Source organism: Larus michahellis, chromosome 6 (genome assembly GCF_964199755.1).
Source record: "Larus michahellis chromosome 6, bLarMic1.1, whole genome shotgun sequence".
Classification (NCBI taxonomy): Eukaryota; Metazoa; Chordata; class Aves; order Charadriiformes; family Laridae; genus Larus; species Larus michahellis.
Genome location: NC_133901.1, coordinates 8,942,356 through 8,968,507, shown reverse-complemented (window position 1 = coordinate 8,968,507; position 26,152 = coordinate 8,942,356). Strand labels below are relative to the sequence as shown.

The 26,152-nt window shown below is 43.6% G+C and overlaps 2 protein-coding genes across 2 annotated transcripts in view; one reads left to right on the top strand and one right to left on the bottom strand.

The window, feature by feature from the left end:
* Window positions 1–27: 27 nt before the first annotated feature.
* SHOX2 (SHOX homeobox 2) lies at window positions 28–6,966 on the bottom strand. The gene is made up of 5 exons (XM_074591149.1): window positions 6,433–6,966; window positions 5,125–5,333; window positions 2,703–2,760; window positions 2,495–2,600; window positions 28–2,444 (listed from the first exon to the last, which is right to left on the bottom strand). Exons 1-5 carry the CDS (start codon window positions 6,701–6,703, stop codon window positions 2,174–2,176), a joined length of 915 nt encoding a protein of 304 aa, XP_074447250.1. The 5' UTR covers window positions 6,704–6,966; the 3' UTR covers window positions 28–2,173.
* A 1,289-nt stretch (window positions 6,967–8,255) lies between these two features.
* Window positions 8,256–26,152, top strand: part of RSRC1 (arginine and serine rich coiled-coil 1) — a 169,960-nt gene continuing 152,063 nt past the window's right edge. The window contains exons 1-3 of the mRNA XM_074591886.1: window positions 8,256–8,367; window positions 15,911–16,105; window positions 18,632–18,757. Coding sequence (XP_074447987.1) covers window positions 15,918–16,105; window positions 18,632–18,757 — 314 coding nt within the window. The 5' untranslated portion in view covers window positions 8,256–8,367; window positions 15,911–15,917. The remainder of the gene's footprint in view (window positions 8,368–15,910; window positions 16,106–18,631; window positions 18,758–26,152) is intronic.

The following is a 26,152-nucleotide window of genomic DNA, read 5'->3' as shown; positions in this document are numbered from 1 at the left end:
ATAGTGGGCGCCTTTCCCTCACAGGGACCCCCGCCGCGGGCGTCTGTCCCTCACAGGGATCCCCATGGGAGGCGCGTCCACTCACAGGGATCCCCATGGCAGGCACCTCACAACAACGGCCGTGGCGGCCGCCTTCCCCTCAGAGGGACCCTTACGGCGAGCGCCTTCCCCTCACAGCGACCTCCATCGCGGACGCTTTCCCCTCATAACGGCCGCCTCCGCCTCACCGGCCGCCGGGGCGGGCGCCGTCCCCTCACGGGGCCCTGGGAAGCACCGAAGAGTCCCGGCGGGCAGGGCGCGGAGCAGCGGGCGCCACGCAGGGTTCCGCGGCGGTCATGGCGGGCGGGTGCCGGCGGGGAGCGGGGCTCGGCCCGGGCGAGCGGAGAGGCGACCTTTTTCCACAAATTCCCCCTGATCCTTCCCTGGAAAATATTCCGAGACATTACACTTTCCTCGCTTTTATTACCTGAGGGAACTTGACAGAACTTGTAAAGACACAATTGCTATAGAACTTCCACCGGTCTATTTCTTTTTTTTTTTTCTTTTCTTTCTTTTTTTTTTTTTCCAACAGAAAGCCGAATCAAAACGCCGCGGTAAGTTTTGTGAAGCCGAAACTGAGGAAAACCGACATGAAGCGGTAAAGAAAAGATGGGCGGAGGTGAGCGGTGCTTCCTCGTCGCGATGGGCGCTATCGGTTTGTCGCGATAGCTACGGAGCGGAAAGAAACGTGTGAGCTCTACAGAAGGTGTGAACACAGGAAAGAAAGAATATCACCGATGATTTAATATTAACAGTACCAGAGGTGACGTGAAACCGTCCACGGAAACGTTACCCTTCTCAGTCAATAGGTCGCAAAGTGTCTTAAATTCATTACTTGGCACTTACTGAAATTCGTGACGTCGAAAATGGATTAAAAAAGGTGAAGCAAACCTGAGTGAAACAAAAATATATTGTACTGACAACAAATGTAATGAAATAACAGCATCTTTCTCCCCCCTCCCCTTTTTTTTTCTTTTTTAAAATAACTTAAAATACACTAGAAAAAATATGGTCAATATAAATAATTTTGTTTTCATGGAGAACAAACAGATACAAAGCTCGTCCATACCAAAGTTCGCGTAGAAGAGCTTTCCCTCTCTCTTGGCAATAAGCATGAGGGTCTGATGGCAAACTGGGGTAACAATCAGTGACTGCAAGGTACCCCAGGTTAAATAGCTATACGTCTTTCAAATAATAATAATAATAAAAAAAAAATCACAAGATTACGTGAATAGATACACCTTTATGAGATAAAATGTAAATGTTTGACAGTCAACTATCAATTCACAAGTTATAGCCAAAATAAACTTTGTTCGTGTGTATCAACATATTTTACATGTACCCAGTACCTCTTATTGGAGTTTGCCGTTGTGTAAAGTGGTGGTTGGGAATTAAATACTTTTTTTTTTTCTTTTTCTTTTGTTTTTGCCCTCAGGACAAGAGAGACCCAGCAAAGGGAGCCACACTCCGCTCTCCTGGTGCTTTCCGCTCCCTTTTATTTCAGAGGTGGGACAGAAAACGACCAACAAAGATTTAAGAGTGGAAAAGGTGGAGCTTGATCTCCCTCTCTCTTTCCGCTTCCCTCCAAGATTAAAAGAGAAAGAACCCAGCCACGTTTGTTTGTTTTGTTTTGTGTTTTTTTTTTCTACTAAAGATGAGGGTGAAGTGCAAGTGAATCAAAGGACTCCATCAATGAAATACAAATACATGCAACCCGGAATGCTGCTGGAGGAAGTATCCCGGACAGCTTCCCATTAGAAATTCGCAGAGAAATCATTGTCTTTTTTTTTTTCTTTTTTTTTTCTTTTTCTCTTCGTCGTTGTCTTTCTCTCTTCTTTTTGTCGCCATTCCAGACGTGGTTGTTAAACTCAAGTATCTGATGCAACGTGAAAGGAGGCCCGCCTCTCTTATCAAATTTCTTGTATTAAAGTGAACTTCGCAGAAAAAGGTCAGTTTCAAAACCTGTGAACTTCCCAGCTGCGCGTCTAGTTCCTCTAATTCTTTAAATAAGTATATATCTCCCGTCAGTTTCTCCTCTCCCTCGTCTCTTTTTTAATTTTCCCTCTTCTTTTTTTTTTTCCCCCTCCTTTTTTTCCCCCCTTTTTATTTAAAAAATAAAAGGGCGGGAGCGCGGTCACAGCCCCAGGGCGGCGGCGTGTTTCTTGGCCTTCAGGCGGAGGTCGGCGATGCTGGAGTTCTTGCTGGTGGTCTTGGCGGCGGCGGCGGCGGCCACCACGGAGGCGGCGGAGGCGGACTCGGCCAGGGTGGCCAGCGGTAGCCCGAAGGGGGGAGCGGGGAACATCATGTAGGGTGCGTGGGCCAGGTGTGGGTGGAGGTGGTGGTGTGCGTGGGCCACGGCGCTGTCCAGCTGCAGCTGCGCCTGAACCTGCCGGGGAGAAGGCGCGGGGCGGTCACGCGTGTCCGTGTCCCCCCACCACCACCCACCCCCCCACCCACCCGCGCCCCACTTGCCTGCTGGAAGGGCATCCGCAGCGCGCCCACGTTCACGTACGGGGCCACCCGGCAGGCTTCGAACTGGCTGGCGGCGCCGATCAGCACCCCTGCGGGGAGGCAGCGGGTCAGCATGGGGGAGGCACCCTCCCCCCCCCTCCTCCCACGCGTGTCCGACCCACCCGCATCACACACACACACACCCCCGGTACCTTTGTGGAGTTGGTTTTCTTGCTTTCGGCATTTGGCTCTTCGGTTCTGGAACCAGACCTGGGGGGGAAAGAGAAGGGGGAAGACACGGATGTCACGGTCGCGCTGACACCGCCGCGGGGACAGCGCGAAGCGCAAAAAAACACCAAACCCAACAAGAACAAACCATAAACCCACTGAGAATAATAATTAAAAAAACCCCAAAGAACTGGCAGACAAAGAAACCCGGCTGCGGGTCTGGGCTCCCTCCTCCCGGGCGGCCCCCGCTCATGAGTTCCGAAACGCCACGGGCGGGGGGAGAGGGGAAAGGAAAAAAAAAAAAAAAAAAAGGTCAAAATATAGAGAAAATGGTCGTTCGCGGAGCGCTCGTTACAGAAAAATTACTTTCTGAGCCCCGGTTTCGCCTTTCCACATCAGGGTCCCACAAGACCTAAATCGCCCCCTCATATCTAATACTAACGGGCGATAATGGGTTTGACTGTTTGCACCGTCAGGCCGGAGAAGCTCGTGCTCATTAATAAATAAATTAATTAGCTTTATCTTCAATAAAAAACAAACACCAAAGAGTTTAATGACTCACTTTTTTTTTTTTTTTGAGGAGGGGGGTAATTACTGTCATAAAAGCTTCACTACAAAGAAGTTTAGAATTTCTCTGTTCCTCTGTGCAGTGGAGTGTAGCACAGAAGCGGAATAATTGTCTCATTATCATGACAATCTAATTTGCTTCCACAGAAAAGGCTGCGCGTTAGGCAAGAACACACTTTTAATACTGGAAATGGAATCGTTGAAATAAATTTCCAGAATAAAGTTCTGCTCGCTTGGAGCAGAGAGGGCAGGGAGGGAAGGAGGGAGAGCGCGTCTTAAAACATTCCTGTTTAAAGACAGACCTCTGCGCCGCATCTCAGAAGCCACATCCACCAAGCAATCCTTTCCCCACGGCCAAAAAATATAAAAAAAATAAAAAAAAATATTCTTTTTTGAGGTCTTACTTGAAGAGACAAATATAAACGTGAATTTCCCCCGCCCTGTCATTTACTTCAGCCAAGCAAAATCTGCCCAACAGCCATGTTCGCCCTCAGCCTCCCGTGGAAACGCACATTCCGTAATTTACAAATTAGCCCAGACGCGAGGCAAAAATATTATTGCAGAGCGTTTTCCGGAACGATTTAAAGGGAAATGGGTTTAATCTATGTAAATCTCCAAAAAGTTATTATGCGCCCGGCCATTTGGCAGAAGGGGAGCGCCGATTCCGCGCCGCCACCGCGCTCTTTGTGGAGCCCGCAGCCAGCAGAAGGAAGCACCTCCCTTTTCCATTTTTCATAGCCAAGTTGAAGCCCTGCAACTTTGTTTTCTTGCCTTTTGTTAAGATTTACTGGGCATAAACAGGCGGCGGAAAAACGGGAAAGCGGGAAAACGAAGGGTCTTTCCCCCCCTCCCCCCCCCTTTTTTTTTGCGATGAAAAAAGCGGTTTATTGTGACTTTTGGGGTTCGATGTGCCCGCTGTGTTTCTGTCCTTACCCTGTGACAAGACGCAGGGAAACCCCACAAGGGTTGTGCGCATAGTTGGGTGCAGATGGTGGCCTACGAGCACAAAGATTGAGGGGGAGTATCTGTTACAGCAATACTTTCTAACAGCTGCAGATGTTCGGGGCCTAAAACTACTCCATGTGTTCAAACAAATAATGACCATCATTTTCTCTTCTTTTATTATTAGAACGGAAATACACCGGAGCAGCTACATTTGTTCTCGTTTGAGGAGTCACCTTCCTCCCCAGCCCGGCAAAGCCCGGACCGTTCCTCACTCTTCATCTCATCCCGACAAAACTCGCTGAAACCAGCCCGGGAACCCATTTTGGAAAACTTTGGGAGGGCAGCCCGAGGTTAAACGCGCAGGTTAAATCAAAGGAAGCTGCGGCTTCTCGGCACGGGAGAACGCTTAAAATAGCCTGGTTTTATCCCAGACTTTTGTATTTCATAAATCCGAACAAAGCCGGTCTGTGCACTTCGCTCCGTTTCCCTGCCGCTTCCCTCAAGATTTAAGAACTACGAAGGGAAACGGACTGTAAATTATTTTTTTTTTTTGGCACTTAGCAGTTCCTAATTTAGTTTATGGTCACTACATCTATAAAGTTAATTGGTACGTCCGCCCGGTGAGCCCACGGCAGCTCTTGCCGAGGCAGAGATAAAATAAACGCGGAGACTAAATAAAAGGCAGCAAAGCGAGGGGACCCGCGAGGAGTCAAACCCCAGAAAAGCCCGGGGGAGGCGGTTTTACAGATTCGCTGGGTACAATTCGGCGCCGGGACGACTCCCCCCCCAACACCACCACCCCATCCTCCTCTCTCTGACAGCTCGTGTCGGGAGCAGCGGGGACAGAGAGGCCCCCGCCACCCACACCCTGGCACCCACGCACGGTTTGGCTACCTGCACCCTAGCCTCGGAGAGCCCCAGCCTCTGGCTCAGCTCCTCCCGCATGAAGGCGTCCGGGTAGTGGGTCTCGTCGAAAAGCCTTTCCAGCTCGTTCAGCTGCTCCAGGGTGAAATTCGTCCGGCTCCTCCTCTGCTTGATTTTCGTCTGCCCTTCGTCTTCCATCGCTTTCGCATCCTCCTTGCGCTCCTTCAGCTCTGGGGACACTGGGCACGACACAGGCAGTCAGACCGGGGACGGGGGACCGCGGGGTGCCCGGGCTGCCAGCGACGACGTCGTGGGGAGGACTGGGCAGGACCCCCCCGGGGCCGGGGCCGCACTAGGCCCGCTTCGGCCGCTGCCTTTCCGGGCCCTGCCGCTCGGCTCCGGTAACCGGAGGAGGCCGGCCCGCCTCCCGCACCCCGTCCGCCGCCCGGAGGGTCTGCACCGACCCCACCGCGCGGGGGTGGGGTGTCCGCAGCCCCGCTGCCCGCACAGGGGGGAAGCGCTGCAACAGGTCCCCGGTGCGCTCCGCCGGTCGCCGCGGCCCCTCCGCGCCCCAGTCCGCTCTCTCCCGGGGATTTGGTTTTCGTTATTTAATTTTCTACCCCGGCTGCCTGGTCCCCCCCTCTCCGCCGCTCGTTAGCGGAAATTTGTTAAATAGCCCTTTTCCGGGGATGCTCCCGGCCGCGACGCTCTTCGCAAAAAAAAAAACCCTTGTCTGAACAAAACGGGCGGCAGCGAACCGCGGGTCCCCGCGCAGCGACGGGGACCGGTCCCTGCCCTGCCGGTGGGCGCGGAAACCTCCGCGCTGCCCCTCCGCCGGCGCGGAGCTGCCGGTACCGGCACCGAGGCCATCGCCCCGCCGAGGAAAAGCCGCGGAATAACCACGGGGGGTGGCTGAAAAAAAAGGCGCCCGGCGCGGTGCGGAGCCGAGGATGAGCGGCGGCAGCGCGGCCCGGCCCCACGCGTGTCCGCGCTGCCGAGACCCGCAGGAGAACGAACGGGCCCACGTGTGCGGGTTTTCGTTGGCTTCCCGCGGGATGCTAAACGGGAACAGACCGCGTCGCGAGCGAGTCAAAACGCTTGTCTAAATATTTTAATCTAAACTTCGAGGCTAGCCACATATTTCCCCGTAATTGGGAAAAGATGGAAAGCCGCTCATTAACGCCTAGCGCTGCCGAGCCCTTTCCACCCGCCACCGCGGGTCCGTTTCTCCCGCTGCGCGGCCATCGCCCGCTCCCGCCTCCGTTCCGCGCGTACCGAGACCCCGACGGGGGGTTGGGGAAGGGAAAGAAGGGGGAACCCCCCCGGTGCCGCCGTTACCGTCGCTGAGCTTGGGGGTGGCTGCCTCGGCGGTTCTCTCGGCGGCGGCGGCGTCGGGCTCCCGCGGCGGGGACCGCCCGCCGCCCGCCCGCCCCGCGGGGCTGCCCGCCTCGTCGCGGCCCGGTTCCGCCGCGCTTCCTCCGCTCTCACGCGTTCCTCCGCCGCCGCGCAGGGGCCCGCTCTCCAGCACCTCGCGGTAGGTGATGAGTTCCTTCTTCTCCTTCGTTTTGGGGTCAAACGACTTGGAAACAAACGCCGTTAGCTCCTCCATGGCCGCGGCGGGGCTTCAGGGGCGCGTTGCCCCGGTTCCCCGGGTGGGCATCCACGGGCCGGGCTGTACCGTACCGAGCCGTGCTGTGCCGCCCGACGTGCAGGGCTCCCGGGGTCTGATAGCGGCGCCGCGATTGAAGTGCCACTATTTATACTTTGCAAAGCCTGCCCCTTGTTCCCGGAGAATTACCTCCCCTCGGAGCTCTGAATGGAACCCCCGTTCTCCGCCGCCCCGGTCCGCGCCGCCCTGCCGCGGGGCAATGCGGCCGGGGCACCGCCGGTCCGCCCGCCCGCCCGCCGCACTAATTAATTTAATTAGGTGCGGGCCCGTTGCGCCAGGTCCCGGGCGAGCGCGGCCGGAGCTGCGGGGGAGTGGCCAAAGAGCGGGGAGGGTGGGGGGGGCGCGCAAGCTCCGCGCCCGCGTACCGCCCCCGCGGGGGGGGCCCCGCACCCCCCGCACCCCGCCGTCCGGCGGGGTGCGGGGGGGGGTGCGGGGCCCCCCCGCGCAACCGTGGCATCAGATTAGAGTGTATTACGCTATTTATCGTTTTTTTTTTCCTTTGTTGCTTAAATCCCATTAAGAGAGTACTTTTGTTGACGGAACTCGTCTCTTTTACACCTTCGCTAGAATTCTAATAAATTATTCAAAATTGTTTAACTCTTGCTTATGTATTGATTTTTTTTCTTTTTTTTTCATTTGACCTTTGGAAAAGATGACTTTACGTAAAAGAGCTTTTATTTACTCGAGCAGGTACAGTGCGGAGGGTGGAATTCCCGTTTCTTCAGATCTAATTACACACGCGATCGGCAACTATTTACTGTTTCACTCCGTTTCAGGCAGCAGAGCGGGTCCCCGCCGCCCGTGAACCGGTCCCGGGTGGCATTTTCGGTATCGTGGGGGGGATCGGACACCGGGATCCTGGCGGGAACAGACCGGCTGCCGAGCGGGAAAGACGATCGTCAGCGGCTTTTCCATCCTTATATTTCGTTTGTCCTCACGCAATTCCCGTGTCAGGGAGCTCGGAAACTCGCGTTAAAGTAACTAAATTCATCAAAAGACAGAATTACGCTTCGTGATTAAATAATTTCGTTGCGTTTCTCGCCGGAGCCGGGCCCGGGACGTGCTCACCCCGCTCCCATCCCCGGGGCACGCAGCCCCGTCCCGGTGCGGTGTCCACGCCGCGTGGGGAGCGCTGCCCCTTCGCCCACGGGGGTAGGTTGTCAGTGCCAGGAAACACCGTCCCTCTTTAATCACTTTTAGGCTGAAACGAAAAAACCCTCCGCGCCGCTGCCCCTCCGTGCCGCCGCGGAGCCTGTCACCCGTGGGGGAGGCGAACCGCAGCGTGCCACGGCAACGTGTCGGTAAGTCGTTCCGGTGGGACGCCCGCCTCAGACAGAGCTCCGTGGGCTGCTGCAGCCTCCCGTGGGCAGCGAGACCCCGACCCCTCGCTGCCCGTCACGCGTGGGGGAACACACACTCGCCCCGCCGGGGAGGCGAGCGCGCCGCATCGATTCCTCGGCGCTCGGCGAGCGCTGCCTGGCCGCCTGGATGAGCTCGGCGGTGGCTTGGTGCTGCCTGTCCACCGCCCAGGAAGGCGCTGAGCTCAAACCGGCACCCCCGGCCCAGCGGCGCTTTCGCTCCCCCGGCCCAGTCCGGCCGCTAAGGTAACGTGGTGGGGGCTGCTGGCGAGCCCGCCCTCGGCAGGGACATGCAAGGTGCTAGTGGGCTGCCGCCGCGGGGGGGCCGGGCGAGCCCTGCGGCCTGGTGCCGCTCCCTAGGGCCGCTGCGGGCCCCGGCTGGGGGTGGCGATGGCGGTGTGGGGCCGGGCCTGCCTGGTGTTGCCATGGCGACGCCAGGGGGGCGCTGCCGCAGCCTGGCCGCCTCGGGCGGTGGCGGGGTCCCAGGACGGACCCCCGCCGGCCTGCGGGTCGTTTCGCTTCCCGGGAGGAGCGTCTTGCGTGGGGCAGAGCCGGAGTAGCGCGCTCGGAACGGCGCTGCTGAAGGCTAGCAGCCGGGTGGGGAGCGGGGCCGAGCCCCGTGCGCGTTTTGCCCAGAGAAGCTGTGGCTTCCCCGTCCCTGGTGGTGTTCAAGGCCAGGCTGGATGGGGCTTTGAGCAACCTGGTCTAGTGGGAGGTGTCCCTGCCCAGGGCAGGGGGGTTGGAACTAGATGATCTTTAAGGTCTCTTCTAACACAAACTATTCTGGTGACTACTCGTGACTCTGGTTAGATTTCCCGGTGGAAACTGACACGGAGCACTGAGAACAGCCCTCTTCCTTGTCTTTTTCAAATCTGTTTTTTTTCCTGCGGTGTACTAGCAGGGCCCAGCTGATATAAGCATGTAGCATCTGTGATGGATTTTACTATCCCTGGCACCTGCCCTTGGAATCCGCTTTATATTTTGATTCATAGGACGATAAGAGGAGATTATTTGTATAGAATCTTACTTTACAGCTCTTGTTTGTGAAAGTGGGGGTAAAGAATGTACGCCATTGGGTTTTTCTCTATCTGATGCGCTGTTTCTGGCAGCAGTCATTCTAGGTGTTTTCATTTTATATTTCAGCTAGATATAATTCTGGGTGTTATTTTTTCAGATATGAATGAAACTTTTTTTTTGAACAGTTTTATCTGTTCTAATGATCTGAGGCAAATTTTCAACATGTTAAATTAAGTAGTTTAGCATGATCCTGTACGCCATGTGTGAGAAAGCCATTTAGAACTTGGTTTAAAAGAAATACCAAAAGCTGCCTCATAAAGTTCAAATAAACTTAGTTGATCTATAAGCTTATTTTGTAAGTTGGTTACTTGTAAGAAATGCTGATTAATTAATGCCTTTGGTGAACTTACTTGGGTTGATCTAAAATAGGACCGTTTGTAGCTCTCAAGTATGGAAAATGTAGTTATGTGGTGGAAGGCCAGTTTGTAGAATTAAGATTTACTGAGCAAAAGATGGCTTGTGGAGGCCAGCTCTTAGTGGGTGAGCACCATACTAGCGTTTGGTTTGAGTCTCTGCTTTGCTGTTGGTGTCCTGGATGACCATGGGCATGTGATGTCACCTTGAGCCTAGCTTTTTCAACATTTAACTTTGAAATCTAAAGATTTGAAGCTGAGTTAAGGAATATTGTCATTACAAATCGTTCATTCATGATTTTGAATCGTTGCAAACTTTTATAAGTTCAAAATGAATGATTTTGAAAAATACCGTTGGTACAATTGTCAAAGAGGACATCCTTTAAGTAAGCAGAAGACAGTGTTCTGGTATGTTTGGTGTTTGTGGATTCTTGTTCCCATGGGAGAGATTGTAAGAAAGTAACTGAATTCCTGCGGTTCTTTGATCTCTAGACTTTCTTCTGAGGTGAGCAGTTATGGTAGCTGTCTTGGTAGATGCAATTGAGGTGTTCCTCCTGTAGTGATCTGTAAACTTGCCTAAGGGAAAGAGGCACCGCTGGATAAGTATGTAAAATCAGCAACAATAGTTCAGGTTGCTGCCCTTGTATGAACAGCCACCTTGTTGTGGTTTTTAATTGAACCTCTTGCTCTACTGAGAGCAATTTTTCTGAACTGTAGAGCAGGTACAGTTTCCACAGAACTACAAGCTTGGTGAAGGTAAATGCAAAGAGAGTCTTTGATCTGTACTCACACAGAAGCTATCTGAGAGGGACATCTACCCTCTGCTTGTTTGTGGTTTCCCTTTTTCGGGGATCGGCATTGCCATTAGTAACACTTTGGCTCCTACTTATTAGCTAGTGAGTATGTTTGTTGAGTGCTTAGAATAAATTTTGCTTCAGTTAGCCTCGTTTCCTGGCTGAAGCTCAAGGAGCATCTTATCTGGACTTGTTGATTCTCTCCTATAGACGGACTCTTGCAGTTCAGCAGGAAAGATGGGGATGCTGAGATGGTTGCAGTATATTTTTCCATCAATGCCCTTCTAATCAGTTATAATTTTTTAAAGGATCTTGTTAGTAGAGATGACATGTAAACAGCACAGGTGGTTAGTCAATTGCAAGTCAGTTATAATCAAAGTTTCTTAGTAACTAACAAACATAAACTGTTTGCATTTGATGCTGAGCAAATGTGGAGGTTATTTTGTGTTCATCATTTCTGTCTGATTATAGTAACTAAAGATTGTATTATTTAATTGGATGCTGTGCTCAAGATGTAGTCTGCTGCAGTAATGTTTACTGGATAACAGCCTCTGATTAAAAACAACCAAACGTTATTATTTTCTTACAATCTGCAGTAAATACAATAATAATTTGAAACTCGTGCTTGAAAATACGTATTGAACACTTGAAATAATTCTAAAATCTATGAAACAAGATTGAACAAGGTCAGATTAATGAATGTATACTTCTTACTACATTTTAAAGTGTACCTTACTCTCTGAATAGTTTGTTTGTTTGTTTGTTTGTTTTGAGAAGTCTCTTTGTTTCCCATGTCATCTATGTTTTCTTTACATTTTAAATGCAGGGTTGGAGGTTACTTATCTGTTTGCAGGTGAGCTTGGTAGCACTGTTGATAACGTTGCCACTTTGCCAAGTGTAAATAGTTGGTTTGAGCTTTTTTATGTTGGTGTTTCTCTTGGCAAAACAGGTGTGTGAGAGTATGTGCTTTGTTTTCATTTCAACCAAAGTGTTGCAGCATCAGTTTTCAGAAACAAGGCTTAAACCAAAAATTAACTATTAAAACAAAGGCCTGGAGACCTGTCTTTTAGATGCTCCAGAACAGGGACTTAAATTTTATCAGGTCCAGCTGTTAGTTATCCTATTGAAAAGCTGCTCAATTTCAGACAAATTGCAGGCCTTCAAAATGTTGAAGTTCATAGGCATTCACTAGAGCCTTCAAAAATACTTAAGTAGCTGATTAATTTGACGATGTTATGTTCCAGCTCAAGCTTCAGCATGAGTTACCATGTAGCTGCTGTGGGTTCTCCTATCTTGAGACAGCATCTTCTGAATTCTCAGTGTTCCTTTGCTGTTTGACCAGAGTAGTTTGATCTTAATTCAGAAGTGGGTGAGGGAATATGCTAAAAGTGGATGAGAACCACGCAGGGGGAAGGTTGGGGCTAGGTAACGGAAAAGAATGAGCCACACTAATGTGATGGTCAGGAGACTGCCTCCCCACAAACATCAGGGATGTAACCCAGATTCTAAGTTCATCTGACACTGTTCATTTGCTGTTGGTGCTTGTTAATATGCCTTTCCCTCCTCCTCTTCTACTCCACCTAGTATTGCTCCATAATCAGGATAAAAGCCTCCTGTGTCTCTCCAGGCATTGAGAGGCATATCTTCCACAGTGCCTACATGTAAAGAGGGGTTGGCAAGAGCATATCTCCCATTGCAAATATTTATGGCTTAAAGCTTCTGCCTAAGAGGTAAGGGTAAGGAGCATTAAAAAGGGGATTCCCCCTAGCTATAAGGGTGAACACTGTTAATTCTATGGTATGAGTCTTTGTAGTGTATCTACAGACTTTGTATGGAAACAGACAGGTATGAAAACCCCATGGGATTCAGCATATGATGCCATGTAATGAGTTTTAATTTTCTCTGTTTGCATTTTCTTCCCCCCCATCATTATTTTGCTGATTAAAGTTCCCTGGGTGATCATAATTCTCCTCTGTGATTTGTAGGTGCTATCATAGAGTCTAGTTTCTGGAAATGGTATATGGACCACTGCTGACCCACCAGAACGACTCTTCAGCTGGCATGATCAGGCTTCATCTGGTGTGATCAATCAATGCTGGCAATCCCTTTTCCCGGGTCTGTTCAGGAGTATGGAGGGAGTAGACAGTAGTCGGGGAGAATACTAGTTTGTTATAGGTCTTGACAATTGACTACTCTCAAGTGCTATGTTTGTAAGAGGCATCTTCATAGGAAAATGTGTGTCATGCTGAAGGGATGGTCTGAAGACCCTGGTGAAAGATAGTGCCATTCGGGCACGGTTATCTGTTGCCTTTGTACGTTCAAGATACCCTCGCAGGAGGAGGATCTACTAGGATTACGGCTGTACAAATTGTTCCAGGATCAGCGCTCTGCTTCTGGCAACCTCTTTACTGGTGGAAACTCTAGAACATCCAGGGCATCAGTCACCCATGTGCCTTTGTCCTGTAGGTTGTCCTCAGTAAAGCCCATGCTCCTGTAGCTCCTGAGGCTCAATTATGTGCATGTATGCTGTAGGGCTTGTCCTGTAATAGGGAAGGGCCATGGCATGTAGTTCTTGTTTGGTCCTGAAGACACAAAATTGAGAATTACATAATACATTTCAGTAGTTTTATATGCTGCTTAATCCAGTTGCATGTCCAAATGGGGGGGAAAAAGCTGATGGCAAAAAAAGAAAGTTAAACAACAGACGATATATATGTTGAAGTGTAATGTTCTGGCTCGTAATGATATCCACATCAAGTGGCAAATATCTCGGCAGAAGTGTCTTTTGTACTCTTTGTTTCTCTGGTCTCTTTCATTAATCTTGCTGTCATGAGCTGTGGTCTGTGAGCTTTTAACTTAAAATCTGTGCCTTGTAGTTTCATCTTTGTGAGCAGTTCCGCTTATTTTAAGTTTGAGATTCAGGTTCATGTTCATTTGAAGATTGTTCTATCAGTATATATTTGAAGAGCTTTATTTTACTGTTCAATAACTGTTAGTACCTTGGAGCTCTGTAAATCTTTTACTACAAGGGGAAAAAAAATAAAATTACTTCATAAGATGGTCTGTTGATATAAATTGGCATTCCTCTACAGAATTGTAAATTAAAGTCATAGTTCCTTCAGTGAGATTAAATAGCCTGTAAGGTACTGTCTTTTTCAAAATCTGTGCGGAATAACTTTAGTAAGATGGTAGAAATAATTTAAAAAAGAAATTCTCTTGCATAGCAGTTCATCCGCCTAGAATTCTGCTGGTTTAGGTGCACAGAGATTTTCTGCTTTAAGTTGAATATTTCAAAAATACTTTGTTTAAACTGTTAGCTGAAGGACTGGTTCTAAAGGGCTGAAAACAAAAACTATTGGGAAGTGAAGTACGTATACAGAGGGGTTTACCGCAGCAAAGCGTAGTAGCAACTAATTTGTAGGCGCTCTTGGCTGCAGGAGTGTAGCTGATAGGTCCGGGTTGTGTGCCGAAGAGCTGACTGTGATCCACAGAGATGTAGCTACATAGGAATGAGTTTACGTAGCTGCTGTTTAGATTGTGGCAGTAAGTGAGCTCTAGTGAATGTCAAGGAAAATCCAGATACTTAAGGGACTGTCTTGTATTTTGCGTTAAACAACTGTTGGGTAAAAATGGTAACTCTCCTTGAAGTAGATGCCAGGTTGAGAACTTGCCACTTTCCAGGATGATGTCCCTTTGACTCTTGACTTGTGCTTGCTGTAGCTCCTCGCCCTGGCTCTAGGGGTCTGAAGGTCCTTGGAATGAGCTTCAGCAGCATGGGAGGAATGTGTCTCAATTTGATAAGCAAACATGCATCTCTGGTACAGTCTTCAAACTCTGTCAAACGCAGCATTGTGTGTATATTTATTGTATTTTGAGTGTAGCTACCTGAAAGGCTCCCTTGGGAAAAGTGGTCGCAGTACACCGACTTTGCAAATCCCATGCCTGGTTGGGTGTTTAGATATATCGGTGTAGGATTGTAGCAAGTATGTAGCAAACCAGTTTTATCTGTCTTGGGAACTTGAGGGTGAAAATGTAGGTTTAAGAGAGTTTGTGTAACTAAACACGTTTGGTTTTTTTTTGCTCAATCATGCATTTTGACCAAAAGGCTTTGCGTAATCAAGACTTATATTTGCATGTAAACCCTTTGTGAATTTAAACATAAACGTACTTAATGGTGAATTTCTCTTTTGTTCTGTTTTCAGTCTCTACCCAAGAGATTAGGGTCTGCTGCCTTGATGATAAAAGGTGTGAGGAAGGGCAAAAGTTTGCATGCGGAAAATGAACAAGTTCAACCTGTTTATGGTAGAAATATGAGGACCTGTAATATTTCAGTGTTGGTTAAAGACAGGTGATATTGTGGCAAAATATGTCCGTGATCTAGCTGTTGATATGAATGTTAAAGAATTATGAGTTCCTGTTTTCCCAGTGCAGAAGTAGCTGGGGAGCCTTGAAATACCTGTTTGTTCTTGGGAAGAAGGGCTGTTAACTAACTGCCATTAGCTGAAGTGTGTGTGAAGAGGGGTCTTCAAGGCTTGGGTGGATAGGGCTGATACTGCTGGGACAGAAAAATAGTTTTAAAGCATTATGCACTTTTTGCAGCCTGAAAAGCCAAGAAATACAACAGTTACTTAATTGTGAAGCAATGAAATTGAGTTACAAATGAAGATCATAGACTTTGCAACAATTAAATGAATGGCAGGCTTCCCTACCACCCATTTTTTTTCAAATCTGATATCAAAGTCTGTATACTTTGTCCAAGTGAACACATTGGCAATCAAGAAACATTTCTGAAGTTTAGTATTTATAGGTCTGATTTTGGAATAAAGGAATTTAAAATGGAATGGATCTAAATTGAGAACCAAAATCAGCCTAACTCTAGTTTAAAGTAATTTAAAAATAACTTTCTAAATTTCTTTTTCTCAATGTGTATTTTAATTATAACAAGTAGGGCAAAACCGTACATTATTTTAATTGCACAATCTAAAAACACATGAAGTCACGTCAGTAACTGAAATCAATAGACTGTGTTCTGTTGATTGTATAACTATTATGGATCTTAATTTATAACTGTAAATGAAACACTAAAGATGCTGTACTATGGACTGCATAGTATCTTAAATTGAAATATCAGATATTGGAAGTATCTTGTCCATCACTCCCTAAATTTCTGAAAAATTAATATCTAAAGCAGAAAAGTAAAAATAAGTTCAAGTATGTTCTGATATGTAAATGATTTTATCAGTACATTTATGTGTGTTTAAATGGTTGTGAAATAACTTTTGTGAAAGTTTAGAACTTTAATACCGTAATAAATTAATTAAAATTTGCTGACAATGTAAATTTCAAGTTACTTGGTAACATGAATTTGTTGGCATATTTAAATCTAGATTATTTTTTTTTAATTTTCGCATACCAAACTAAAATTTTCTACTCGCATGATAACTTTTAAAAATGGTATAACCATATGCTTATTTATATATGCAAAGACACTATAAATACTTATATATAACAATGTCATGTAGGCACAAGACTTTGTTACAGTTTAGAATTTTTGTTTTTATGTAGTTTAAAAATGGGACGTCGCTCCTCGGACACAGAAGAAGAGAACAGAAGCAGAAGGAAAAAGAAACACCGCAGGCGTTCGTCTTCAAGTAGTTCCTCAGACAGCAGAACGTACAGTCGCAAAAAATCTGGAAGGAAATCAAGGTCAAGGTCGCGGTCTCGAGATCTCCAGTCTCGTTCTCATTCTTATGAGAAAAGGTGCATTTATAGTAATTTACTCTCTATTGCAGTTGTTTACAAATAGGTCTCTTTCATATTATGGTACAAAGCCAGATGTGTTTGAATCCAATGTGTAGTCAGTTCTAGGCTGGAATTTTAAAGCAAAGTTTGCTCTGAATCTTGGAAGATGTGGCAGTATTTCCACTTACGTTTAAAGAAAAGCAAAGCCACCACCAAAAACCCCAAAACAGTTTTCCCTCTCCAAGAATACAAAACCAGCGTATATGCAGATCCAAAGGTAACTTCCTTATTAAAACAAACAAAACCCAACAAAGTAAAATAACTTTTCCTTTCTCTTCCTTCTAAATAATGAATTTCTAATCTCTTTTTGGAAATGTAGTAGTTCATATATTCATGCCAGTTGGAAAAGTAGCTTCATTCAACTAGTTATAGACTATTCTGTGTTACTTTTTTCTGTTGTAATAAAGCAAGTGGGTCTTTCCAGACAACAAGGTAGATTTCCTCAATAGATAGACTTAGGTGGTTTTATAGTAGGTCTATGAATTTGCTGCAACAATTGTTCTTGCTATTTTTTATGTGTAGGGAATACAGTAGTCAGCCAGGTGTTTAGAACATTGATCATGTGGCTAAATCTACCAAATTTTTCCTGACCTAAAATCCTATTTGCTTCATCAGAGGCCTCTTTCAGTACCTGGCCTTTTTAGACATCCTGGTTGTTTCTCAGTCTGACTTCCGGCGATCCTGGGGTCGAACTGAACAGGTGGTGGTCAATTTATTAATTGAGCTGGAAAATACTCATTGTGTCTAGCTGCACTGTAAATGTGTTAGAAAGTGCTCCTGAAAAACCTTTCTTTAGCTGGCAGAAGAATGTGTCAATAAGGGGCAAGTTGGCTGGTTATGAGGGGTTTCTTACGTGTTTATTTCTATCCTCCCTTTCTTCTGTTTCTGCTTAGCATCTACATACAGCCCTTAGGGGACACAGTGAGATGACATGGGCTGTGATGCCAACAATATGCTGATGACATGCAGCTTTATGAATCTCTTTAGTCCAGTGCAGGCATGGCTATCTCACAGATAAAAACAGAGCTTGAAGGGAGATTAGAGTCTGGACGAAGACCAGTTGACTTAAATTGAATCCAGAAAAGACGAAAGTGTCTGCTTTTAGGATCTGGCTGGCACCTTTGCTTTGCCCTTAGTTTAGGGCATTTGCTCCTGGCAGTTAAGTCACTATTACACGCTGGGGTCCTGCTGGGTTTATCCCTGACCCTTAAGAATCAAAAGCAGCCGTCTCTAAGATGACTGTTCTTCATCTTCGTTTAGCAGGAACATTGCACTTCTTTCTCAGATGAAGACCTGTTCTTTAGTATTTAACCTATATATCCTTTCCAGTTTGGACTACTGCAGCATTACTTGCACGTAATACAGCACCTTTTGCCTTGTGCTAGATAAGCACATATCACATTGACTACATCCTGAGTAGAAATGTTTCTACGTATTTTAATATTAATCAAACATAATAAAGGCCAAAAATATGGAGGTTTTCAGAAAGATTGCAATTGTTATTTATTTAGCTGTTAGGGAGATGGAGAGGAAATTTTGCAGAAGATAAAGACTTGGAAGGTATCCCTCTCACCAGTTTTTGGATTAGTTGGTTTATTTTATGTATTTAGTATGTATTCTCTCACTTTTCTCCTATGTGTATAAGAATTTGTTCTTTGAATAAATGAAATGGGGAGGTTGGGGGGGAGGGGGAAGGGAAGTACCATTCTGGCTCCTGACTGGACTCAGGAGAAAATTTCTAAGCTCAAATGGAATAAATTAATACTGATTATTTGATTAGTAATAGTACTTTAAAAAAAATAGGAGGATCTGTCTACATCAGAGCAGAACAAAGATTGCATGCTATGAAAGTTGACATAACACATCTGTAAGTTTATATATAGAGAGATACAGAAAATATTTTTAAGTTTACATAATTTAAAATAAATTTTTATGTCTAGATTTTATGTTTGCACATAGTGTGGCTGGAAATAATTGTACAGAGTGGCAATGCAGAAGTTAGCATTTTATGAACTTAATTTTTAGCACTAGAATTGTAGTCCTTATCCCATACAGTGTATTTTGGTGGAAATCCTGCTGAGAATGTAGGTCTAAATGTTTCTTCAACCTTAGATTTGGCAAAGAGGCAGTGAGTTCCAGTGAGCTGGTCATGGGACTAAAAACTGTTGGGAGCTGAGCTGTGTTCCTGGCTTTGTCCTTGAGGTATCGCATGATTTGGAGCAAATCAGTTAACTTCTGTTTCTCCTTCTGCCCTTTTTCTGTCTTGAGATGTATATTTTTAGAATGTAAGCTATTTAAGACAGGCGTGGCCCAGGTGTACGTGAATTGCTTATTACAGTGTAATAGTGGTATTTGAGGCTTCTACAACAATGTTATAATACAAAACCCACAGGTTTGTATGTCCCTTTTAAGTAAACTGTTAGGGTTTTTTTTCCTATTTGTTTTTAGAAGCAGTAGCACACTAATGGCATGGTTTTGTTTTAGACGCAGACACAGATCAAGCAGTAGTTCTTCATATGGTTCTAGAAGAAAACGCAGTCGTAGCCGATCAAGGGGCAGAGGCAAATCCTACAGGTCTCAAAGATCGAGATCAAAAAGTAGAACAAGAAGGTAAGAATCTTTTCTAGGAAAAATAATTATAATTTCTACTGTAAAATCATTAATTTAAGATCGCCATATAGTTACTGAGTTTGGAATATAGTAGAAATAATAGTTGCAAGTGATTGTCTAAACTACACATCACTTGAAACTCTTCCTAATTTGAAATCTCTGTGCTGTGCTTTTGATGTACTAAGTCTTTAAATTACACTGGTGGAACAGCTGGCTTTGAAGATAAGTTAGATGTTTTGCATTTGACCAAGTGCAAAAAGCATTAATGAAGTCACCTTGGTTTAACTGTAATAATCTGAAAACTTCTTGTGGATTTTTTTGGTTACTGATTCCCATAACTCCCATGCATAACATTGGCCCCCTGAAGATCAGACTAACCTGTTATTTTCTCATCTGTATTTCCCTTGGAAAGACATGAGTATTTAGGCAGATCCTAGTCAAACAAAAGGAGATGGTTCTTATATATTGCATAATTAAGCTGTGGAAACCCTTGCTGTTGGAGATTCTGGGTACCAGAAGTTGAAATGAATTTAAAAAGCATTCAGAGAAGAAAAATCCATATAAAGCTGTCAAATGCAGAGAGACAATATTTGTCTTAGGAAATGTATGTATTTGTAGCACTGAAGCGGAATTTTCATAAGAATTTGGCATCTGTAATTCATTCTTTTTTTTTTTTTTTTTTTTGCTTGGGGTGAGGCGGCTTATTTTCATATGACTTTTAAAGATAAGTACTGAAGAAAACACTTACGTGAACTCTCTAATAAAATGATCAGAAGTAACTTAGGCAGCCACCTTGCGTTGGTGTAGTGGAGCATGTTACCCACTGAAGTATTTTTGTTGATCTCCAACTTCTGAATTGCCAGTGTCAGGGAGTAAAATCTACTGACCCACCTGAAAAGCCACAATATATGAGATACAGCAATAAAGTGAAGATCATCTCTATGCTACTTGTATTTGTCACCTTATGGTTGTACCTTCAGAATACCACTTTTTGGACTTGGGCAACTGTGATTTTTTTTTTTTAATTTTTTTTTTTCCCAATTGGACGGACACTAGAAAACAAGTTTCATATTGGAAGTTAAGATCCATTACATGGTATCTTTAAATCACTGGATTTGTTTTTGGTATAAGTCATGCAGATGTCACAAATTCTGTATCCTATAATGTCTTTTCTCCCCACAAACCCCCATCAAATTAAGATGATTTGTTTTTCAAGGTAGTGAAAATGTTGGTAAAAGTATATGTGGCTGTAATGTAATTTTTTTAATAACCTCTCTGCCAAGGGTGTTTCATTTGAGTGAATGATTTGCAGAGCTCCAACTGTGTAAAATACTGAAATATCAAGTTTTAATTTGGAAAGTTAGATTTTTACAGTGACATGTTTTAAAAATATTTTGAGTAGGTATTGTTTGTAACCTAAAATGATTTTTTTGTTTTGTACTTTACTTTAGAAGATAAGAAAACTTGTGCATATAATAACTATTTTCTTTTCAATGCATTTTTAGAGTCAAAAAAGTGGGGCTTGCTAGTAATGCTATAAATTTAAAGCTGTCCTACAGCAAGATAGTACAATGCAAATATGACTTAATAAGATCACAAACTGAATTTCAGCAAAACAACCAAGATTTACATTAAATTAGGAATTTTAAAACCGATTTAGTTTGTTTTACTGAGCATTTGCTTAATAACATTTCGCCTTCTTGCAATCTTTTTAAAGACAATAATTCGTCTGTGAAATGCAGGCACATCCTCAGTAGAAAAATTGAAAGCAACAGCTCACTTTCTGAAACCACACATATAGTGATATAAAGAAATATTTCAGCCCTACGAAATTTAATAAATCATCCCATTTCCTAATTTGATCATATTAGATGCTGATGTGGAAGAGGCATTTCAAATACCATCTCCTCATTAATATACATCAGTCTGGGGAATAGAATGGAATACTTATGCAGAGATGTCACAGTTACTGTTTCTTAGTTTACTAAGTGGAACAGGTTGATGTGATACTGGGTGCTATTTGTCAATGTCTTGCTAAAATGGTTTGGGTCGAGTTATGGAGTCCAGAAAGACGGCGGCTGATAAATCAAAAGTGGATTGAGTGGACAGGAGGCAGTGATTGATACTGTGACAGGATATGAAGAAAGGAATCTTGATACAAGCATGCATGATATTGAATATGAGAAGGAAAATGGCCCTGGAGTATGGATATTATTCAAGGAAATGAGAATAATAATATCATCTTGAAATTATTGCTGGGTGAAGATTAGGATAGTTCTTATTAGAATATTATGCTTCTCTGGAGTGGAGAAACTCAGATCTCATATAATTTCTATGTGGATAGAGTCTTGTTAATATTTTTGGAGTTTTCACTGCAATTGTTCTCTAAGTCAATCGTATATGAAAATACTTACTTTACATCAGAACGCGTAATGCAAATCTTTTAATTCATGTAGCTTTAAATGGAATTAAAATGTGTTAACCTTTATTCCCTGATTTCATCCAATTCGGTGATTATAGAGTATTTTACTATAATTGCCTTTAAATATACAAGTTTGTGTTTATTGTCTGCCAAGTGTTTTTGGCTTTTCCCTTTATGTTAAACTGAAAACTGCTGTCTTGAAATATCTTTAACACGGTTCAACTTAGATTGACACAATAACAGCTAGTATGTCTATACACATCTAAGAAGAGAAAACATTGTGTGTAGAGTAATCCTGTTTGTAGAATTGATGCCTTTGGACTGTCAATGAAAGAAGTGTTTGATCAGTGTGTTCGTTTTGGTTTTTTTTTTTTTTTTTCCAAGTGTGTGTGTGGGTACACAATTACGTCTAATTTCTTTACCATTGTTCCAGTCTAATTGATTTAGTATTGAAATGTGTGCATCTTATTGCAGTCCAGTGGCAGGGTGACCCACTTCTTACGAGTGGCTTTGGAATAGACTTGTTTTTTGATATGAAAAAGCAGCCTGTTGACTGAAGTTGCTATTATCCTAGCAACGTAAGCTAGAATTAACTTATGTTCAACTCCTATAGCTTGCCAGAATTCTTTGTGTTTAGCACTTATGGTTTGTAATGTTTAAAAATAGGGTCTTCTAGTCGCTCAGAGAAGTGCAATGTGAAAAGGGTCATTAAATAAACAACAGTTAAACTCCACTAATTTCTTTAAAATATTGCTGTGTTGGTATACACACTGAATAAGTCAGGTTCACAAATTTAGTGATCTCTAAAGATAGTGTAACTTGCATTGCCTGGTTTATGACACAGGGTGATGATGTACTTACAATAAAGGAATTCCCCACCATCCTTTTCTGGATGCGTTTTCAACACTGCTGCTTCAAACACAAATACAATACTAGGCAACGCGCACCCTGAAGTTCGAGATTCTTAGGTTTGAGCTGTTCTCAAAAAGATCACCGCTTCCTTCAGACACTTATTCATGGCTGGGGCAAGCTGTAAATCCTCGCTATGTATCAGTTGTTTACCTGTGTTCTTTATAGCGTGCCACTATAGAGGGAAGACCTCAAGCTTTTTGCAGGTTTCAGTTTTTAATACTGACAAGAGCCAGTCATCTTTTGCATGAAGGTGTGTTTTTTGTTTTTTTTTTTTTTATCTTTGAGAATTTCCTTTTTTAATATCTTCTTAAAAGTAGATCCAAATGATTATTAGCAAATATTTTAGTAGAGATGATATTGCACAGTCAAGTGTTGTTTGGAAGACTTTTTCAAAGATATAAACAGTGTTATCATTGCATGCTTTTGTATTTGTGTTACTTGTAATGGTGAATAGGAATGGGTCTGTCTTCAGTTAGTCTCTCTTTTTTCCATGCATCATATTATTGCAGTGTGGTAATATTAATGTGTTAGGGTCTTTCCAAATTAAAACCCTGGCCTATCAGGTTTTACAGCTGATAATAAGTGTTGGATCAAGACTTAATCTATATTAACTTGTGTTCAAGCCTTCCTTTTAGTTGCAGACTGTATCTGTCTGTTCTGGTTAGCACACACCAATGGACATCTTTTAATAGATTACAGTGTAGAGTTTTAATTATGACTAACTTCAGGAAGAATTTTCTAAAACAGCATTGGCCTGAAAAGAAAATAAAGGTTCTTAGGAGAAAGGAAGTTAAAAGGAATGCGCATTTTGAGGTAGACATTAAAGTCAGCAGCAATGTGTAGTAGAAGAGATTAATGAAAAGCAAAATTGTGAGGGGCCTAGCAAATTAGATCGAGAGTTTATGGAGGAAAAGGAGGCGGCAGAGGAGAGATTAATTAAAAAAAAAAACCAACAAACCCACACCAAAAAAACCCCAAAACAATGGAATGGCTCAAGTAGTGGGCAAAATTAACCCCACAAATAAGATAAATTGCAGTTGTGTGGACTTAGAAGACTGATTTTTAAGAATGTTGTGAAGAACAACTAAATTTAAATATGATGCAGACGTATGGATTAAAGCTGAAGTTGGGTTCAGTTGAGTAGAGGTCTTGCCTATGGGAGTAAGCGTGAAGATAGGTGATGTTAGCTGTTCTGGGGCAAAGGAAAGGCTTAGGGAAGAAAGTGAAGGTTTTCTGAATTGACCATCCCTACCAACATCAGACGATATGAGTTTTATTGTCTGATGGGAAGGAGATGGAAGGAATTAAGAAGTGAAATTTGAGTAACAATAGCAGTATTGGCTCAGAGCAATGAGATAGCTATTAGCGAAGAGAGAGGGTACAATTATGGCTCTTTCTGTGTATCTGCTGTAAGAAACAAGAAATGACAAGACAACTGTGAAGAACAAGGTTGGGCACACGTTGTCAGACAGTGTTGAAAAGTTAATCTACAAAACTGCTTTGGAAATACCTCCTTTGGAAATGGATCCAAGAATTTTCCAAAGAGAAGCAGATAAAAGTCCTATAAGAAATCAAGCAATGCTATTTAGTCAGAATATTTCTTTTGAAATGTTTCATTACTTCTTTTGACTCATAGTAGCTACTTGAGTTACTATTCTTTTAAAGTTTTGATCTGCTGCCTAGGATGTTTTTATTTCTCTCCTTGTTACACAAACTAGCACACTGGCTTGCAAGTAGCTGTACAGACCTACATAGTTCTGTAAGAAATCAGTGTAAATATTACGTGTTTGTCTCTCTTCTTACTGGTGAGGAAGGGGAAGTTTGGAGACTTTGGTCCATTAGAATGTATATTTCCTTAAGATATTATAGTATTTCTTTCATTCATTAACCTTCAAATAAAGGCTTGAGGCAGGGAAGAACTAGTGAAATTCAGATTACTGAGTTTGCTCATGTGATCTTTAGGTTTTTCTGTGGATAGTAACGTCAGATCCTATTTCTTCTTTTTCCCACAATAAATCAAAACCTGCAGTTTTTATTTAGGATCTTGTTGCATTACAGGTTGTATCACCAATAGTCTCTAAAAATATTTTTTAGCTATAGTAACTGACTTTTTTCAAAAGGAACTTAACAGTTTGTCTATATGAGTGTACTGGAAAAAATACAGGGGTGAAGCAGTAGCACTGAAGATATCCTAGAGCAATAACCCACCAATGAGCACATTACCGAGATCTAATTGACCACTTTGGGAAATTAAACTTCATAAGGCAACGCCAAGGGCTCTTAAGTTATCAATAAGGCCAGATAGCTGCTAGTGACAGTTGCTTTGATGCCCTTCATTGGTATTAAAAAAAAAAAAAAAAAAGGCCTTAAAAAAGGTATGAATGCATAAGTGCTGCTCATTTAGAGCTAAGCATTGAGTCTAATTACATGTAAACTTTTTTTCCTAAAGCAGTCCAGGTGTTATGTACACAGAATGTGTTTTAAGTATAGCTTCTCATTTTTCTAAAACCTTTTATATCTCCCTTTGGGAACGGGTGTATTTGCAGGTTGGGGTTTTTTTGGGCTGGGTTTTTTTTTGTGTTGTTTTTTTTAATGCTTCAGTGTTCTGTTTGGGAAAAGGAACTCAGGAAGACAAGAAGTATAATGTGATTCCCCTTAGTGCAGAACTGGCTTTTTGATTTCGATATGTCTACATTCTAAACTACTATGTATTTTTACTTTCTTTTAAATCCTCTGTTCTCCGCTACCAAAGCCCGGGCCGTGAAATAGAATCTGTTATTTTTTTGCTGCAGAGATCATGTTTCTAGAGGCAGCTATGCAAACCAACATATAGCAGATGTCTTAAAGATGCATTGGTAATATAAGACTGTCATTATTTCCTATGTGAATTGCTACTGATTCCAGTGTTGGTTTCTAGAATGTGATTATCAAAATGTGAAACTAAAGATTGTAGAATTCAGTTGAAATATTTTACTGTTTACTTTCTTCCCATCTTTCTTTCTACTTCTAATAACACATGATAGTAACAGTATCTAGTTTAAAAAGATGTAGGTGAAATATGTGTATTTCTGCTGAAAAAGTGTTTTACTACATATTTTCTAAGGGACTCATGAGAATGTAAAAAGCAAGACTAAAGGTTACCCTGTAACAATAGAATACAAGTAGCTGTCAAACCCCTGTATTTCAAAAATTCAACCTGAATTTTGTTGAATGTATCTAAGTCAACCTTGCTGAAGTTGTATGTGCCAGAGTTAAGATTACGTGTACAACCCTAATTCAGCTTCCCTATTGATGGCAGTTTTGATGATGGATTACTGTTTCTTCCACAGATTCCTTGCCACGTTTACTTTCTGTATTAATAGATTGGTTACCATAGTCCTTTTCAGTTATCTTTGTGTATTACTCTTGTGTTGTTTTATTCAAGTTACATGAGGGGCAGTTATAACAAGACTGTTCTTAGAACCAACCACTTTGGATCAGGGCTCAGCAACATTTGATGTATGCTGTGGCTGATGCTATGCATTTTTCAAACTAGAGGTTAAATATATTGCTAGAAATATATCAGGCCCTGGGAGAAATTAATTACCAGAGAGATAAGATGTTGTTCATCAGTAATGCCTTGCCTCTGTGGCTGGAAGCTAGTCTGGGACTTTGTGGGAGCCAGGACCTGGGGACCACTGCCTTTCTTAGCTATTTTTCTCAGGGTATTATGGTTCTTTGCTCCTAGCTGTGCCGTATGCCGTTCCAAATCCATCTTTGGTAATTGCTGACGCTTGCTTTAGAGGGTTTCAGTTTGGTTTTTAGAGACGATTACTCTTCTGTATAAATCAGCATACATGCCCTGGAATTCTTTGATCCCTGCTTTTGTCCAGGATTTCAGCTGAAGCCATTGCTCAGTAGCGGGACATTGCTGTCTTCGTGAGGACAGTAGCTGCTGCATACAGTATTTTTGGTACATTTGTACAAACAAATTTTATCCCATATAAATCAATTGTACTTCAAGATCCAAATAGGCAGCTGCCAGTTGTGGATCTTATGACCAAAGGGTGCTTTGGGAGTGA

What these genes read in the sequence shown, in the direction of transcription:
- SHOX2 (XM_074591149.1), bottom strand. Translation starts at nt 6,703, where the DNA reads ATGGAGGAGCTAACGGCGTTTGTTTCCAAGTCGTTTGACCCCAAAACG. An exon ending in TCTCCGAGGCTAGGGTGCAG is followed by an intron (nt 2,761 to 5,124) that starts GTAGCCAAACCG and finishes TTTCCCCCCCAG; the next exon opens with GTCTGGTTCCAGAACCGAAG. An exon ending in CAGGCAAGTGGGGCGCGGGT is followed by an intron (nt 2,445 to 2,494) that starts GGGTGGGGGGGT and finishes GCGTGACCGCCC; the next exon opens with CGCGCCTTCTCCCCGGCAGG.